This window comes from Cnephaeus nilssonii, assembly GCF_951640355.1.
Source record: "Cnephaeus nilssonii genome assembly, chromosome: 4".
In the NCBI taxonomy this organism is placed as follows: Eukaryota; Metazoa; Chordata; class Mammalia; order Chiroptera; family Vespertilionidae; genus Cnephaeus; species Cnephaeus nilssonii.
The window spans coordinates 89,690,006-89,709,406 of NC_137075.1; the positions used below are offsets into that span (position 1 = coordinate 89,690,006).

A 19,401-nucleotide genomic window follows, 5' to 3' on the forward strand; every position below is an offset into this window, starting at 1 on the left:
TTGGAAAGTAAAGTGCTTTATTGCTGAGGATCCCAGAGAGCTTCAAGGCCGCTGTCTAGGGGCTAGCAGTGAAATCCCCTACCCTGCGGAGGCTTTTGTGAGCAGGGACGGCTGGGATTTCAGCATTTCAGCCCCATGGAAGGCATGGCAGTGTGGCTGGGGGTGAGGGGAGGTAGGAAGAGGCACAAGGTGTATGGGGAGAGCAGACTGTGCTTGTCTCCCCAACTCTGAGCTCAGTGCATTCAATGATGTCTCCATGGGAGCCTGGAATGGGCCATGGTGAGAGTATTTACACCACAGAAATTGCCCAAATGCTACATTCAAGGATTCCCCGACTCTCTGCCCGGAGAACTGGTTTACCAGGGCACCAGGAGCATGCCGCACCTCCTGAGCTGCTTCGGAGTCCACCCCAAGCCTGGCTGCTGTGACAAGCTGCCACTCCCCCACGTGGGGCAGTGCCATCTCCCACCACCCGGACAGAACACAAGTGGGCTGGACCAAGGGGACCTGACCTGGTGATCCTGTCCCTGCCTGGAGCCTGCCCTGGCTTGGCCGCCTCAGCCTGTCTGTCCACTGAGAGCTTCGGCCCCGGACTGAAGTGGCGTCCACCGAAAGGCAGCTCGGAGCTGAGGATAAAACCCTTTTGCTCAGTGGCTCCCAGCAGGCCAGAGGGCCACGTGCAGCCACTCAGAGGTAATGAGGGTTGGTCACCCAGGGCTGACCAAGGGCAGCTGTGGGGGCTGAGATGAAAGGACTGGCCCTCGGGGCTGGGGGGTCTGAGTGCTTCACCGCAGGTCCTGGGGACCAGGCTGTGGAGAGTGGAGAGCCTGGCGCGCACCTGTGTGCAGAACCAGGGCAGGAGAGCCCAGCTCCCAGGGAGGGGGAGGGAAACGAGCGGCCAGGGTGGGACAGCACCTCTTAGCTTTCCGCTGCACCCCCAGGGACCTTGGGGCTGAGCTCCTCCCCTCACCCTGACTGAGCCTGTACACCCTTCAACCATCTCCCCAACCCCACCCAACACTCGGGTGCTGACCAGCCTGGGGTTCACAGGCCTCACAGGCTAAGCCCTTGCACTCCCCCAGCCTGGGCAGGGGCAGGGGCAGGGGCAGGGGCCTGCCAGGGAAGCGCTCAGCACAGCAGCCCTCTCCTTAGTACTCCTTGGCCTCCTGCAGCTGGGCCAGATACTCGGGCTCAGGAGGGTTGGCGGGGCAGGCCCAGCCATTGTTGGGGGGCCGCACAGAGTGGTAGCGGCTCCAGTCCCCCTTACACATGATCCAGGGCATCTTGTCCAACCTGAAGTGCAGTTCAGGGGAGACTTCCCTGCTGATGAGGTGAGGTGCGCCAGCGCCCTTGCCCCGGGTCAGCAGCCGGTAGCTGGAGTCGTAGCAGCAGTGCTGGGCGGCCAGCGTTTTGCTGTCCTGGGACAGCAGGGAGCGCAGGCAGTAGCTTGCCGTGGGCTTGTAGATGTCCAGGCGCTCTCCCGGGCCACTGGCGTCCCTCCACTGGACGCTGCGGCCGGTATGCTTGTCCTGCAAGCTCATGATCTTGTGCGCAGCCTCCCGTGGGTATGTGCATGGGCAACTGGGCAGGTCCTGCAGCACCTGGCTCAGGTACTTGTCCAGGAAGTCGCTCTTGCAGTTCAGCCACTTCTCACAGTGGTCCACACCTGCAGAGGGCAGGGAAGTGGGGGAAGTTGGGTCAGCTCCTTGGTGTGGGGGTGGAGCCAATGGGTGGAGAGGAGGCCAGAGCCCCAGCTGGTGCAAAAATGTGGCCAGGTAAGTAAGGCCTTAGGGGCCAGAACTGGGAGCACCCCGACCTGGCCTCCACTGCTGACAGACAGGGGCTCCCACACAGCACCAGGCAACCTGAAGCAAGAGGCCCTGGTTTAAAACAGATGCAGGCCCCGGGGCTGGAGGAGGGGCCCAGATGGCCTCTGCTCTGCTAAGGTGCTGTTCCTTTAAACGCTGGGTGGTAGGAAAGGTCCTGGGAAGGAGCTGGGTGGTGAGAGCAGAGAGAATGGTTAAACCAGTGGTCGGCAAACTCAATCAACAGAGCCAAATATCAACAGTACAATGATTGAAATTTCTTTTGAGAGCCAAATTTTTTAAACTTAAACTTCTTCTAACGCCACTTCTTCAAAATAGACTCGCCCGGGCCGTGGTATTTTGTGGAAGAGCCACACTCAAGGGGCCAAAGAGCAGCATGTGGCTCGCGAGCCGCAGTTTGCCGACCACGGCGTTAAACCAATGGGTAAGAAAATGTTTCAATACAGGGTGGGGCACAAGTAGGTTTGCACTTGTTCGTATGGAAAATAATACAGTAATTAATAAATAACTACAAAAATAAACCGTTTTGGGTACTCACAACTGGAAACCTACGTTTGCCCCACCCTGATTTTATGCACTGGCCCATTCTTGTTTTTATCTCTGCCTTTCTCAGGCCATATGACCTGGGGTGAGTCACTCTGCCACTCTGGGCCCCCAGTGGCTGCCCTCCCCCATCTCTCTACCTTGGGAAATGTGGCTTCCGACCCTTGAAACCATGAGCTGCTGTGGCACTGAGCAGGGGCCGCCTCTGCACAGGCGGGAAGAGGTGGGGGGGAGGTGGTGTCCACAGCCTCCTGGCTCCTTGCAGGGGGCAGGAGAGACCGAGGGACCCAGACGCTGGGCATGCTGGTGAAGGCATGGCCTACTCCGAGCTGCTGGAGGGAGGAGTCCCAGAGTTCTGGACCCCGGTCCACTTCTGGCAGCACCCCCCTTTCCCAGACAAAGCCCGCCCAGGAGTCTTCAAGGGTGACTCGGGAGTAGCCAGAATGTCCCCGTCCCATCCTGCTGCCAGGGAGAATATGCCCCACGGGATGGTCTCCAAGCTCTTCAGCTCCCATGCAGACCTTCCCAGCAGGAATATAAAGCTGGGGAGGCCAATGGGCCTGTCCAGGGGGGTCAGACACGCTAGGGCGTCCTTGCTGGGGAGGCTAACCTTCCTGTTGGAAGATGTACTCTCTGCCTCAATGGATGGAAGTGAGATTCCTGCCCATGAAATGCTGAGAGAGAGAGAGAGAGAGAGAGAGAGAGAGAGAGAGAGAGAGAGAGGTTTTCCCTCACGCCCCAGGGGCAGGGCCTAGCCCTCCACTGACCTGGGTCCAGAATATCCGTAGCATTGGGGGCCAGGAGTGGCCACTCCTCACTGGGTAAGTCCAAGGGGTCCTTGTCCTTGGCGCCTTTGGGAAGAGAGGAGGTCAGGCTGGTGGCGTCACAAGGCACCTCTGTGCTCCGGATGGGGAAGCCCAGCCCTCACTAGGCTCTTGGTGCCCACAGCATCCGGGACAGGCCTGGATGAGGCAGGACCACCATGTTTGTGAGCTCCCGCATCCCCTCTCCCAAGACCACCCTGGTACAAGGCTCACATGCCCACATTCCCAGGGGACCAAGCGCAGTGTGTCAGCCACTCCCTGTGCAGGAGCTGTGGCTCCTCTCACCAGGACAGTGGGGCAGGTCGCAGTCCTTGGTCTGGGTGACAGTGCAGGCGAAGCCACAGGACCGGGTCCTCTGCTGGGTGCTGTTGCCGCAGCTCCCACTGCAAGGAGACCAGGGGCCCCACTCCTCTGGAGGCTCGTCATCTGTGTCAAGGCAAGGAGCCGGGGGTGAGTGAGCACAGCCCACAGGCTGCACTGGAGAATATTCGCCTTTTGCTGAATTTCTCAGGAGGATGCAACCCCCGGCAGGGCCCCAAGCCTAGTGCACGGAGCAGGGGCTAGATTTCAGCCCCTCTCAGACCCCTTGTGCAGTGAACACCTGTGCAAATGCAGGAGGTGGCCCTACAGAGACAGCACAACGCCCAGCACATACTCTATGCCAACACAGCAACAAAGAGGAAACGGTATCTGGGCTGGAGGCCATCTGGCCATTGTCAGGGTGACCTGAGCAAGTCCCCCTCTATCTCTGAGCTGTAGTTTTTATGTCAATCAAAACCCAGGATGACAATACTCTCCTGGGGGTATTAAAGAATGTCCCTGCCCTAGCTGGTTTGGCTCAGTGGATAGAGCATTGGCCTGCAGACTGAAGGGTCCAAGGTTTGATTACAGTCAAGGGCACATGCCTGGATTGCGGGCTTGATCCCAAATAGGGGGTGTGCAGGAGGCAGCTGATCAATGATTCTCTCTCATTATTGATGTTTCTATCTCTCTCTCTCTCTCTCTCCCTTCCTCTCTGAAATAAAACATATATATATATATATATATATATATATATATATATATATATGCTATATATATGAATGTCCCTGCTGCCCATGTTAGGGGCCTGGTCCTGCTGAGAGACTTGAGACACCCTTGAGCACCCACAGCCCTCTGGCTGTGCAGGGCGCAGGGCTCTCTGGGGAAACCTCCCAAAGTAATGACACAGCAGTGCTCTCCTCACTTCCTGGCAGGCCTGAGCAGGCTGGCACCAAGGGTTTAAGGATAATAAATGGAAGAAAAGCTGAAAGTCATGAAAATTCTGCCTGTTAGTGTATATTATTTTGGTAAAACTGGGAACAGGCTATTATAACTTAGTCTTCATCATAGGTACCTCCATCCAATGGAGAAACAACTAGGCTCTAGGGAGAGTGGCTGCAAATATGTGCGAGATGGTCTGCACCCAGGAAATCCTGAACTACAATGTGCAAAAATAAAAATGGCTGCCTGGAGGGTTGGCAGGCTCTAGGTGATTTTCAGAAGAGACTATATCATATTGTTTTCTAATCAAAATAGCAGATACTGTGTTTACTATATGCAGGCACTTTAAATATATTAACTGACTTAATACCCTCGATACCCAATCCTATGTAGTTGTGCTATTCTCCATTTTATAGAAGAAAGAACTGAGGCACAGAGAGGTTTAGTAACTTGCCTCATGTCACTCAGCTGGTAAGAGGCAGAGTCGGGGTTCAAACCCACATAGTCTGAAAATGAGGTCAGTTGCGAGTGGTGGGATTTATAATATTTTGCAATTTGTTGGAAACTGATAGATATGAATATATATATACATAATATTAATATGTCTGTTTTGCTTAGGGGATCTCAGAGCTCTTGTGAGGGTCAAGTGTTTTTTTGGGCAAAAACTTGGCAAGCTATGGGTGATGTTACCATTTAGCAGATGATGGTGTTTGTATAGGCCTAAGCTCCTAGTCCCCCAGCTGCCCCTGCCCAGGAAGCTCTCAGCCCTCTCTCTACCCCCATTTCCACTCTGGACCTGAAGGGCAGCAACCAGGGATGCCAAGATGGAGGTGCTCACCATAGAAGTCCCTGAAGGGGTACAGCCAGCCTTGCTCCTTGTCGTCATCTTCCTCATCATTGTCCTCCTGGTCCTCGCTCTCACTGTACTCATAGTCTATAAGGTAGTCCTCCTCCTCCTCCTCTGCTTCCTCCTCCTCTGCTTCCTCCTCTTCTCTTGGGGCTCTGTCCTTGAGACTGGACCCCGACTCCTCACCCCTCAAGTAGTCCCGGAGGAGGGCCCTGGAGGTCTCCATGGCAGCAGACAGCCAGCCGAAGGGCCAGACATTGCTTGGCTTGGCCAGCACGTCCTTCTCCACCTTGGCCTGGGGGTCCTCCCCCACCTCGATGGTCACCTGCAGGGAGACAGACTCCAGGCCGGTCAGTGAGGGAGGCTCAGAGCTGGACACCAAGGAGAGGGAATATGACAAGAGCAGGAGGAAGAGGCCCAACCTTCTTGGCCTCCCCAGGCACATGGGGTCACAGCTAACGAGCTGGCTGTGCGTCAGAATCCCCTGAAGGTTCTAGACTCCCCAACACTACCTCAGACATGAGTGTAACTGGTCTTAGGTGGGGCCAAGCACGGGGGCTCTAGCATGTGCCAGGGCAGAGACCCACTAATGTCAGAGAAGCTGGCTTTGAATTCGGGCCTCGCCGGCTTGCAGGCTGCACAGCCTCCATTTCTTCCCTGTAGAACCAGAAAATGAGAGCAGAGACAGCACATCCCCAGAGCAGCCCCTGGGGGGCGAGCAGGGGCTCTGTTTCACCACATTGTGGAGGGGGGAAACGAAACATGAAATCATTTATGTAAAAGTGAACCTTAAAAACATCATTTTGGGTTATTTTAAATTAATCTGAGGTCACTGAACAAAATTTTGGGGGGAAAACAGCAAAATCTAAAGAAGCAGTGAACGTTGCCCATATTCCGTCACCGACGGAGAACATTTTGGTGATTAACGTTCTGGTTTTACATATATATACACATGCGTACACACATATACTTTTAAACAATTTTATAGTTAATGAAGCATAGTAATCCCTCCTTTGGAAAACTGCTGTTTGAACTACTCTGTTATTCTTAGGCAGTCTCTTATTCTGTAGGTCAACTCTGTTATTTTTAGATAGTCTCTTATTCTGTAAAATAACTGTTTTAGTCTGAATAATAGAAAATATAAACTTAATTGTCTGACCTTGCAAGCTAGGGACTGATATGCTGATACTGATGCCAGGTGTCTGTATAGATATGTACCCAAGGTTACAGATGTCTGTATAGATAGGATATGTACTAAAGGTTACAAGTTGTCTGTATAGATATGACAGGTGTTTGTTAGATATGATATATACTCAAGGTTACAAACAGTCTGTAAAATAACTTACACAAGGACCTGAAAAGATATAAAAAGAGAATGCTTCCTCCTTTGGGTGTTCAGAATTTGACAGAGGTAATCTGCTCTGAACCTGCACGCAATAAAGATGACTCCTAACTAATTGGCTCATTAAGGCATCTTGTCCAGCTCGCTGATTTGCGATACAACATTCTGCTCTACACTTTTCTCTTCCAGTGAAAGTGTTTTCTAACTGTAGATGCTGCACAAAAATGCAGAATTATTACCATTAGGGATTCAGGACTGGCAGTGGGGTATGTCGGTCCCCCACCCACCGTACTCAACCCCTCAGGGGACTTCATAAGGGGTTGGGCCTGGGTGGGGATCAGACCTTCAGGCTTTTCCACAAGGCCACCCCCGAGTTTCCAGAGTCCCCTGCAGCTCAAGAAGCATTCTCCGCTCATGTGGTCTCCATGACAGCGCAGCCAGGTTGGCGCTGTTTGTCCCTTGCTATGGACTAGGAGTCCCATGGTCTGCAGCTTAAAAGCAGAGAAGCAGAGCTTCCCCACAACGCCATGGGGACAGCCCCAACCCCACACAGCACCCGCACCTCCACGGAAGGCAGGACAGGACGCCCGACCTCAGAGCTGAGCCCCTGAGCCCAGCTCCTCTCCTGGTGCCCACTGGCCCATGGCCCTCCTGCAGCTCTCACCTGGATGTCGGGGTTTGGGGTACTCAAGTCCGTGTTGGCCAATCCTGGCAGCGTCTGCAGCTCCAGCAGCAAGGGGGTGTCCTCCTGGGTCCCAGGAGGGGCTGTGTCTTCTGGGGTCAGAGCTGCTGGCTCAGTGACGGCCCAGTGCCTGCGTCCTTGTGGCCCTGCCTGGAGTGGGGTCTCCTCCTCTTCCCTAGGAGAGCTGGGATCTGGGGAGGCTGAAACCTGAGGGGGAGAGCGGGGGTGGGAGAGGTGACTGAGATCAGGGATCGCCCCATGTGGACCCAAAAAAGACTAGGGGGGGACGGGGAATTCAGGAGCCCTGGGGTGTGACCAGATCACAGACTCGCTGTGACTATATAGCCCAGTGGTTGGCAAACTCATTAGTCAACAGAGCCAAATAGCAACAGTACAACGATTGAAATTTCTTTTGAGAGCCAAATTTTTAAACTTAAACTTCTTCTAACGCCACTTCTTCAAAATAGACTTACCCAGGCCGTGGTATTTTGTGGAAGAGCCACACTTAAAGGGCCAAAGAGCTGCATGTGGCTCGCAAGCCGCGGTTTGCCGACCACTGGTATAGCCAAACATGAGAGCTTTAAGGCCTCAGAGGGTAAGTGGGGCTGTTTCCACAAAGCACTTGGACAAAGAGCCAATGTGAGGCAGGAGGGGAGGGTTGAAATCAGGTTTCTGCACGTGGAAGAAAAGTCCATCCTCCTCATTTTACAGAGGAAGAAACTGAGGCCCAGAGAGGGAAGGCAGTGGTTCCAAAGTGCAGTGTGCAGGCCCCCTGCCTGAGAATCCCCCAGGCTGTGGTCATCGGAGAGCAGCCCCCGCCGCACAAGTCAGAGAAGGAAGCCCCAGGGAGGCCTCTGGGTGGCAGCAGGCCTGAGCCCTTCCCTCAGAGCTCCCCACTGCCTGGCCTTCCCGAGCGGCCCATGTGGGGGCTGGATTCCCTAGCATCTCTGACCACAGCTGCCTGTCTCTGCCTGCCCACCTGGGTCTGGTCCCTTTTCCTATTCCAGGCTGCTCCTATGGCTGGCTGGCTGCCAGCTAATTCCCTCCACCAGCCTGTGCCCCCGGGGGCCACACCGCACCATCCTTGCTGCAGCACAGGTGGTAGGTGAAAGGTAGATCCTAGTTGTCTCTGACGCCTGCTCCAGGGCCCATCTGCTCAGACAGTGGGACACTGGGCCGTCCACCTACCTCCAGGCTGCAGCCATTGCCCAGGTCTTCATGCCGAGCAGAAAGAGCACTGTTCAGAGCTACCCTTGTAAGCCTCAGGCGCCGTGAGCCTACTCTGAACCCTGCCACAGCCTGGAGCCCGCCTCCCATCTTACCTGGGGCAGTGTGGTAAGGCTGAGAAACATGGGTTCTGGAGAGTCAGACCAGCTTGGGTTTAAATCCAAGCTCTGCCTCTCACTAGCTCATTCGATTTGCTCTGTAAAGTTAGGATAATTCCTACCAGAGTCTCTTGGAGTCAGAATTTTATTTATCCAACACTTCCACAGCATCTCCTGTGTGCCAACCACTATTCTAAACACTTAATCGTTCATTTCATCCTTCTGGCACCCCTCAGGGGTAGGTGCTCCTGCCATTCCCGTTTGGACAATGGAGACTAAAGCACAGAGAGGGCAAGTAACTTGCCTGAGGGCACACAGACATCTAGTGGTAGAGGCAGCATTTGAACCATTACGCTCTAACCCTATAGGCGGGAGCACTGAGCGTCCGCTTCACAGACCAGGGGCTTACTCAGGCTTGTTTCTCACTCTCTTTTCTTGGGTTGGAAACGTCTCTCCCCTTTGACTTCCCCTTCTGTGGTACGCAGATGCCTGGCTCCAAGGCTCCTGCCCAAATCACTTGGTCCCAGGGCAGCTGTGACCCCATCTCAGCCTGGCCCTGGAGTCTCTCTTGCTCTAGGGTCAGGCTGCCTGGGTCTGAATCCTGACGGTGGCTGGCATCTGGCCTGTGGGACCCTGGCGGGGCACATCACCTCTGTGAGTGTCCTTCTCTATAAAATGGGAAAGGTGATGGGCGAGAGCTGGAATCCAGCAGGTGCTGAGGATGTTCAGTTCCCGCTCTCCCTGGTGCCCGGCTGGACCAGGTGATGAAGAAAAGCCATAGAAAGCCCTGGCTGCACATCCCAGCCACCCTTTTTGTGGAGCCTCCTGCTCGGTGCACCAGCCCCCGGGGGTTCTGGGGTGTGGACCAGGGAGTGGTGGGGGGACGACATCCGGTCTTAGTTTAGGTTCCTTCAGAAGCTGAACCAGACACAAGGATTCCAGGGCAAGTGGCAGGTGATCTGCTCCCAGGAGACACTGGTGGGAGTGGGAGGGCGGAGGAGAGAGCAAATCAGGGAAGGGAGGCAGCTAATAAAGAACGTTCCATCATGCCCGGCCAGTGTGGCTCAGTGGTTGAGCATCAACCTATGAACCAGGAGGTCACAGTTCGATTCCCGGTCAGGGCATATGCCTGGGTTGTAGGCTCGATCCCCAGTTGGGGGCGTGCAGGAGGCAGCCAATCAATGATGCTCTCTCCTCACTGATGTTTTCTTTCTCCCTCTTCCCTCTGTTGAAATCAATAAAAAAAAAAATTTTTTTTTAAGAATTCTCCATCTGGCTGGTGACCACAGTGGGCAACTGGAGCTCAATCCCCCTGGACACTTCAGTTATCCCCAGAGGAGGGGAGCTGGGCTGTCTACCTACCCACTCCGCCAGTCATTGGCGAAGGGCTGCTGGGGTGGGGGAGAGAGCTTGCTCTCCAGGCAGGTACGTCGGGCTTGTCGTGTTACAGCTCAGAGCAGTCCCTAGTGCAGGTGAACACCCTCAGGCAGCTGGACACTGGCACCTGGGAGGCCTGAGGGCATATGGGCTGAGCCGCAGAGCCATGACCTGTGACCCCTGTCTAACCACATCTTCCATACAGGCCAGGCCTTTTACGTGCCTTCTGTCACCCACTCCAAATAGAGTGTAAGCTCCGTGAAAGTGGGAGTTTCTGTCTGCTTTGTTCACGCTGTATCCTGTGCCTAGCACGGTGGCTGGTGTCTTGTAGGAGCTCAATAAATCACTGCTGAGGGATTAAATGAATGCCAGCGTCCTGAGGAATGAGTGGGACTACGTGAACGATGAGGCTCTGGAGGCCCAGAGAGGGTAAGGGATTTACGTAAAGTCTCTAAGGTTACAATAGCAGAGCTTGGGTTCAAACTCAGCTCTGCCTGATCTCAACTCCATGCATCGGTGCAACCACGTCTGCATTTACAAAGCACACCCACTATCATCACCTTGTCTGGCAGCTGAACTCGGTGGTAACAGGCTGTGTGGCCTGGGGCAGCTTACTTCACCTGCCCAAGTTTCTCCCTGTGTAAATTAGGAAAAGCCGTCCCTGTCTCATGAGGTGCCTCATATGTGGCAAGCATGCAATGAACCATTTGCACACCATAAGGGTCTATAGACGCAGGCGGCGGACCTTTTTCAATTAAATTCCAAGTATCGTGGCAGTTAACTGGTGAATGTTACCGAGAGGTGATGACGGATGTTCTCAGAGGGGAGAGAGAGGAGGTGCCTCTTTCCCCAGGCACTGTGTTAGCTCTGCACATCTGGATTGGTCTGAAGACCCTCCACCTGCCACCGCTGATGGAGGACCTGGGCAGGTATATTCCCCAACGTTCTGAAGTGAATTAATTCTGAGGCTCCGCCTGCCTGTGTAAGAACACCTGTCGTGCCCCCAGGACACTGCCCCCACCTGTTAAGCTTGCACGTGGAGTTTCACACAGGCTCAAATATGTAACTCCATTCTTTGGCGGGCGGGGGGCGGGGGGGAGCTGGAGTCATTACCCAGAGAGTCCTGAGATAGAGAATTTACACCGGTTCTCCCCACTATCTGAAAGTAGGGCTTTCCTACAAAACCTTTCACCAGGAGAAATGGTATGCAGTGGTCGGCAAACTGAGGCTCTCGAGCCACATGCGGCTCTCTGGCCCCTTGAGTTTTTAGCAAAGGCCAGCTTAGGAGTACCCTAATTAAGTTAATAACAATGTACCTACCTATATAGTTTAAGTTTAAAAAATTTGGCTCTCAAAAGAAATTTCAGTCGTCGTATTGTTGATATTTGGCTCTGTTGACTAATGAGTTTGCCGACCACTGGTATAAGGTGAAGAAGCAATGACCATTCGTTTACATGGAAAAAGTCTTCAGCCTTCCCAGACCCCCCAAACCGAAACTAACGCTAACATGATAAAAGCAGCGGCTCTCTCGCTGCTTGGGAGCGCACCGCCCCTGTATCGGCTTGCGGCAAAACAAAACTGCAATGCTATTTTTGCTTCCTCCCCTCCACCTTTAAAAAAAATATATTTCCTACCATATTTTTATTGCTGCTATATGTTCCCCCTTTTTTCATAAAAGCAAAAATCCTCTCAGATTTTTTTCAGTTAGCAAAAGCAGGTACTGATGTGAGTTCTGTAAAAGTGAAGAGGCGTAATATGAACTTAAGAAAAGGGGGACATGCCTGTACCGAGATATATCTCCATTCTCTCTCTCTCTCTCTCTCTCTCTCTCTCTCTCTCTCTCTCACACACACACACACACACACACACACACACACACCCCTACATGTGCCCTCCCAGGCTTGGCCAGCAGCCCTGACCCATGTGTTCCCAGTTAACACAAGAGCCCTCATCCCCACAAAGCCTTCCTGCATTGCACGGCCTGCCTGCTAACCTGTTTCAGCCCCTCCCAGTTCCCCCATTCTCCTTGCTCCTCTCTGCCTCGGGGTCGGGAACTTGTTCGGATAATGAAATCCAGTTGCCAGGTGCAGGCCAGCACCTCCCCTCCCCGCAGCCCCAGCTGCTGAGGCCCGAGCCCATCCGCACAGAGCCAGGCTGCGCACAGTCACCCAGCATTCAACAGTAATTGTCTCTTGGGCCAAGCTAGAGGACCCCGGGCAGAGGGAGGGGGCTGGACTTCACTCTCCTCGCTGGTCCACACCAGCCTCGCCCAGCCCACCCTGGCTCCTCCCTGTAATAAGAGGCACCCTCCCAGCACCAGGGCTTGTGTGACCCATGTACCTGCCCAAGGCCCAGCCCCTGGTTTACGCTCTGCTGCTGCCATTGAGAAATGCTCGGAGGCCCACACTCTCATTCCGCAATGAGCCCCACAGACTACGCAGCAGGTCGGGCCGGGCTCCCTGTATGTATCGACTCCAACCCTCCTGGGGCAGGCACTAGCATCCTCCCCCCTTAAGAGACGAGGCAGTCAAGGATCGGAGGTGAAGTTACAGTTACGTGGTTGGGGTCAGAGGGGGCTGGCAGAGCAGGATTTGAGGCAGGTGGTCTGGCTGGACTCATGCTCTGCCATCTCCAGGCAGGGGCTGCACCTCTGGCTCACTGCCTGCCACTCTGGGGGCCGAGTGTGGTGATGAACCAAACACTAGAACAGGATGTTCTGCTTTTCACATCCATTTCCCTTTGATCTTCCTAACAAGCCAGTGAGGAGCCAAAGGGAGGAGGAGGTTAGGAGACTGAGAGTCAGTGAGGTTGGGGACTTGCCTGGGACCACGAGCAGCCAAGCCTCTAGGGGCCTGCCCGTTCCTGTCCTTCCCTCTCTCCCACAACCAGCTTTCCAGGGGTCCCGAACTCTAAGAGCAAGAAGAATGGTCTGGAGCAGGGGTCCTCAAACTTTTTAAACAGGGGGCCAGTTCACTGTCCCTCAGACCGTTGGAGGGCCGGACTATAGTTTTAAAAAAAACTATGAACAAATTCCTATGCACACTACACATATCTTATTTTGAAGTAAAAAAACAAAACGGCAGAAACATCCGCATGTGGCCCGCGGGCCGTAGTTTGAGGACGCCTGGTCTAGAGGAAGAATGAGGCAAGGCCACAGGCTCGGCATCACGGAGACCCGGTTCCCCTCTGAGTGTCAGAGGCCAAGCTGCAGGAAAATACCTGCTTCTCAGAGTCACCCACCTGGCGGGTGAGACCTTTCACCCCACAAAGCCCCTCCTGCAATCCAGCCCCTGCGCCAGGCAACTGGCTGGACAATGGACCAGGACTGAGGTGCTAATAAACACGCCTATCCCGTGCATGACGGCCCCAGGCTTGGAGGCTCCTTCCTCTGAGCTTAGCTCTTCATTTTTTTATAGCTTAAAGAGAGAGGCCCTGACCGGTTGGCTCAGTGGATAGAGCGTCGGCATGCAGACTGAAGGGTCCCAGGTTCTATTCCGGTCAAGGGCATGTACCTTGGTTGCGGGCACATCCCCAGTAGGGGGTGTGCAGGAGGCAGCTGATCGATGTTTCTCTCTCATTGATGTTACTAACTCTCTATCCCTCTCCCTTCCTCTCTGTAAAAAATCAATAAAATATATTTTTTTAAAAAGAGAGAGAGAGGGAGAGGGAGAAACATTTATCGGGTTGGCTGCCTCCTGCGCGCCCCCTACTGGGGATTGAGCCTACAACCTGGGCATGTGCTGGGACCAGAAATGGAACCAGCAACCTTTTAGTGCACGGAATGACGCCCAACCCTCGGAGCCACACTGGCCAGAGCACAAAGTGGCGACTCATTCTGCTGCTGCTGCAGGAATCTCCCCGGCTCTGCCCCACAGGGGACCCCCTCAGGCAGGACAGTCCTTGCAGCCTGGAAGAGAGGACCTCTCAGTTCTTCTCTTGCCCATTCTAATCTTCATCACCCTCTCTCACAGCGGCCGCCAACCTTTCGGACCTCACGGACCACTAGTGGTCCACGGATCACCGGTTGGCGACCGCCGCTCTATCACATACTAATAGCATGGCCCAAGCTATGCCCAAAGTCCCCAACACCCTTCCCCGCTACCCCAAGGTTTGTCCTTGCCTGCCTGGGAGGTGGTGCGCGCCAGACTACAGCCCAGGGCTGCAGAATTAAGCAAAGCTGGGTCTGCATCCTGGCTTACCACTTACCAGCTGTGTGACTGTAGGTTAGTTATTGGATCCACTGTCAGTTTCCTCGATCCTAAAATGAGGATAGCAAGACAAGAAACGCAAAATGCTAGGCACAGTGGCTGTTGGGTGCTATTCTGACCTTCACCAGAACAGAAGACACCCAATGCGCAGAGCTGTGCTCTTCTTTGCCTGTCCAGCATCCTTGTAGCAAACTGCCCGGCCCCAGCCCCTGGCATCGACGGTGCCACCCATGTATGTGCACTGTGTTTTCACACCAAGCATGCCATCCCATGGGACTGGAGGAGTAAACTGGGTCTCAGCACCAGGCCTGCCCAGAGAGGGGGTGGCACATTTTGCTCACGATGCTAATGATTTCAAACTGAACGAGTGGGCTGGGGCATGGCATGCACAGATAAGCCAAAAGGTCTTCAGTGTAGCTCTTGAAATGACAGACCTGGCTCCCAGTCCCAGCTGGGTTGAACATCTCTGCACCTCGATTTTCTCATCTGGGAAAGGGGAATAATGCCCAAGGCAGAATGGTGTGACAATGGAATAACATCGCTAAAGCCTTTGTACCAACTCTGCAGGGCCCAGGGAATGCTCACTCCCCGAGTCATCCTACACCGTTAGATCTGATGGGTTTATGTTCTTCCATTTCTTCAGAAAGGTCTTTGAGTTGGTCATTTCTGACCTATCACCCAAGGCCCTTACAATAGCAGTCTGCATCCTCTCAGCAATTCCTTAACTAACACCTTTGATGTGTAGGAGATGACTTAGCCCCTCATTTTTGTTGTTGTTATTAATCCTCACCTGGGGATATTTTTCCCATTGATTTTTAGAGTGAATGTAAGGGATGGAGGGAGAGATGGAAAGGGAGGGAAAGAGAGAGAGAGAAACATGGATGTGAGAGAGACACATCGATTAGTTGCCTCCTGCATGTGCCTGACCAGGGCGGGGAACCCGCAATTCAGGTATGTGCCCTTGAGCGGGAACCAAACCCTGGATCTTTGGGGCGTTGGGGGTGGGGGAAGGGGTAGAACACTCTACCCACTGACCCATGCAGCGAAGGGCAACTTAGCTCCCTCATTAAAAAAAAAAAAAAAAAAAATTATTGATTTCAAAGAGGAAGGGAGAGGGAGAGAGAGATAGAAACATCAATTATGAGAATCATTGATCGTCTGCCTCCTGCATGCCCTCTATTGGGGATCAAGCCGGAAACCTGGACATGTGCCTTTGACTGGAATCAAACCCAGGACCCTTCAGTTTGCAGGCCGACGCTCTATCCACTGAGCCAAACCAGCTAGGGCCTGCCCCTTCATTTTAAATGTCAGGAAATTGCCCAAAGGTGACTCACACAGGAGTTAATGACCCCCTGGGACCAGAACCCCAGGCCCTGGGCTCCAAGCTCTGTTTTTTCCTTCATGGCACTAATTTGCTTTAACATGTTGAGGGCTCGTCCAGGCCCTATTGGGGCTGGGGATATGACTTTGGCTCTGAAATAACTCATCCTCTCCGCTGGAGGAAGATCTGGCAAAACTACTAAAAATAATTACAATACAAAGCAGTAAGACTAAAATAGAGAGTATTTAGCCAAATGAGTAGAAAAACTGCGATGTAATTAATTTATGACCACTGTCATCTCTAATTAGGAGGTGGGACTAGCCAGAGGCTGTTAGTTGCTCTGGACCACGGTGGTTCTTAACCAGTGGGTTCTCAGCCGATGGTGTCCCTCAGGGAACATTTAGCAAAGTCTGGCTCTGTCGGGGAGGGGATGCAACAGGCATCTAATAGGCTTGGGATGCTGCTAAACATCCTACAATGCACAACAAAGCATCATATAACCAAACAACAGTAGTGCATCTCAACAGGGGGAAAACTGGATCTCAGGGGCCAAAAAAAAAAAAAATCTTAGATGTTACAATGGTTTGTACCACTCCAATAACACAGTTTATCTGTGTTATTAAACTTTTCATGGTGGGGGAGCACTTGGAGAAAAAAAAATGCCTAAAAGGCTCCTTAGCCTGGCCAGTGTGACTCAGTGTTTGAGCATCTACCTATGAACCAGGAGGTCACAGTCTGATTCCTGATCAATGATTCTCTCTCATGATCTCCCTCCCTCCCTCCCTCCCTCCCTCCCTCCCTCCCTCCCTCCCTCCCTCCCTCCCTCCCTCCCCCTCTCTCCCTCCCTCTCTCCCTTTCTGAAATCAATAAAAACACATTTTAAAAATAAATAAAATAAAAGGCTCCTGGGGGGGGGGGGCAGTAGTGAAAAAAGATGGACAGACCCTGGTCCACACAGATCCCCCTAAAGTGCAGGCTGGGGACCCTTTGGTCCCACTGCCTCCGGAGGGTCTCAGCAGCCTGGGCACTCTCCAATCTCCAGCACATCTGTCTGGGCCCCTCAGTGTCCTCATCCGGAAAATGGGAAGAACTGCTCTGACCTCCTCCAAGAGCAGCTCAGGGCAGAGGAGGGGCCAGGACCCCCTCCCACGCAGGCCCACTCCTGCATACCTTGGAACGAGTCCAGCAGGTTTTGTCTTTATGGGGATGAATGTCCACTCCAGTCCAGGAAGGAACAGCTGGACTGTTGATCCCGGGTGACAGCAGACACAGGTTTCAAACAGACTATGGTTTCTCCCCACGACTAACATCGCTCTTTAAGGTCTCACCCCTGTCCTACACCCACCCCTGGGCCCCACTCTCAGGCCACCCAGAAAGTGCTCCCTGACATCTGGGTGATCTCTTCTGCTTTTCCAAGTTCATAATAATATAAAGGTCCCTGGCGGACTACTAACACCCAGCAAGTTGGAGGACCCCACTTACTACCTCACCTTGTCTCAATTCATGCCCAAAGGGGCCCAAACCCTTTGCAGATTTAAGCTGCACCTTGACCGTTTGAACCTCAGCAACTCCTCTCCCACTCTCGCACCCTCGGAGGGCGCACCTGGCCAGCGCGGCCGCAGGAGATGGGCGCTCAGGGCCGGGCGACGAGCGGACGCCGGGCCTTTCCGGGGCGTCTACGCTCCTCACTGGGCACAGAAGGGAAGCTGCTCCCCAGGCTTGCGCGCCACACAGCCCGGGGAGGGGGGCTCCTGAGGCCCTGCGCACCTGGCCCTGGCTCGGCCCAGCCTTCGCGCGGGGCGGCCGCTGCTCGGTCCGGTTCGCGTTCCCCGAGCGGCCAGAGCGGACGTGCCGGGAGGGGGACCGAGCGCGTAGCCCTGCGCCCACCACTCACCTCCGCCAGCCTCGCTTGGCTCTGGAGCCGGGAACCCCTCGGCTTCTTCGTGGGGAGTCCCCATCCCGCCGCCAGCAGCGCTGCCAGCAGCACCACACCGAGGAACAGCCCTGCTCTGCTGCGGAGCCGAGGCATCGTCGCTCTCCAAAGCCGCTCCTCCGGTGCCTCCGCGCCACTCGGTGCGCTCCGGCGAGTTTGTAGGCTCCCGGCCTCCAGGGGCGGGGAGCCCGGGGGCGACGGCTCAGCCTGGCCGCGGGGGCGCGGGGGCGCGCGGGGCGGGGGCGAGCGGCGCGCCGCCCTCTCCTGCCTGAGACCCAGGCACTGAGCGCTCACGGCTCTCGGGGTCAGCGCCCCGGGGTCCCCCGCCCTCTCCGGAGGGCTGGCTCCTCCGCGCTTCCTTTGATCTGGCCCCCTCCCCGCCGCTGTCGCCATCGCAGCCCCAAGCAAATTCTTGTAACGGGGAGTTTGCAGCCCTCCGGCAGGCGCTCTCCAGCCCGGGGCGAGGACTCCCGCGAGGTCGCTCTCCCCTCCGGCGCTCCCACTCCCACGGCGACCCTGGGGCGCGAGGATAGCCAGGGCCTAGCGCTTGCTTAAGGGATTCGCCGCGGCCCCACGCGGGACCCCTCCGATTATGGGCAAAATGTTTATGACTCCAGGTAGGTCTGCGTGGGGAGGGAGGCCTGGAAGTAACCCCCAGACTTCCAGCTCCCCTGCGGGGCGTGGAGACCAGAGAAACACCTGCCGTCCTGCACCCCGTTTTCCCAGGCTGTCTGTCCTCAGAACACTTTAAAGCCAGGCGTGCGCTGAGACTCGGATGGAGGGTTGAAGGGAACCGAAGTTTTGCTACCCCGAAGCTGCCTTTTGGGATCTTGATTTTAAGCTGTTTATTAAGAAGCAAGACTCAGAACCTTTATGTCTCCCCGTCTTCTGCCCAAGAGATTCAGACAGAAAAACCTGTTTTAGGAAGGAGATCTTAGGATGCTGCCTTAGCGTAATTTGATTTAGGTATAGGAAAGAGAGGGCTTCGGACAGCCAGCGGCTTCTTAGGTACACGTGTCCCACTCTTCCTCAACTACCTGTAAACCACCTAGTCTCCCTTCTGAAATCTAAGACCCCTGTCCCCCCCGCCCACCCCTTTTCCCCATTGTCCAAAATGTCTTATATACCCAGTGTTGCTTCACTGTCTCTGGATTTCATGCTTATGTGAATTCCCCATACACATGTTATTGAATTTTTTTATTTTCTCCTATTCATCTGTCTCTGTTCATTTGATTATTAGCCCACCTAGAACTTAGCGAGTGGGAGGAGAAGTATTAATATTTTTTTAGCCCCTACAAGTGAAAGCCCCAGAAAGACAGCTGCTAACCATATTTGAGGGAGTGGCCAGTAGAGCCTGCCCTGCTGCTGGTGTCACCTCGTTTTATTCCGGATCTGACAGTGGGTCTGCCACTCTCCCCAGTGCAGGGATCCTCATGGAATAACACCTCAATTTTATGGTAAACATCAGGAACTCGAAGGGGCGGTGACAATTTTAGTGGCTCAGAGAGGGGCTGTTAGGGGATGTGAGCTCGGTGACACAGGGCAAGCGAGGGTGGATGGGGTTTGGACAGGTTAGTAGGAGCATTTGGACAGGTTGTTAGGACAGGAGGGAGCACAGTCTGCCTGTTTCAAGGTAGGGAGGGAAGCTCTCTGGAGGTGCTGGGGAGGACGGCCAGGAAGCCTGACACAGGGCTGAAACCTGGGATCTGGGCTTAGCCACAGTGAACCTCTTAGGGGACCGGCTTATTTCTGAGAAACGGCTTCTATCCCCAATAGCACAGCCCAGCACTCTGCAGTGCTTTGAATAGTGCATCACCGAGATTACATCCTGGGTCTGGAGTGGGCCACAGGTTTGAATCCGGCTTCTACCATTTACTAAGCAGTTGATATTATTGGACGAGTTCTTTGACCTCTCCGTGCTTTTGTCATCT

At 54.3% G+C, this 19,401-nt stretch overlaps 1 protein-coding gene across 1 annotated transcript; it reads right to left on the minus strand.

Moving 5' to 3' along the window:
• Positions 1-17,575, minus strand: ISM2 (isthmin 2). Its single transcript, XM_079768706.1, has 6 exons — positions 17,432-17,575; positions 7,289-7,513; positions 5,274-5,607; positions 3,479-3,619; positions 3,137-3,220; positions 1-1,666 (listed from the first exon to the last, which is right to left on the minus strand). Exons 1-6 carry the CDS (start codon positions 17,564-17,566, stop codon positions 1,149-1,151), a joined length of 1,437 nt encoding a protein of 478 aa, XP_079624832.1. The 5' UTR covers positions 17,567-17,575; the 3' UTR covers positions 1-1,148.
• Between the last annotated feature and the right edge of the window lie 1,826 nt (positions 17,576-19,401).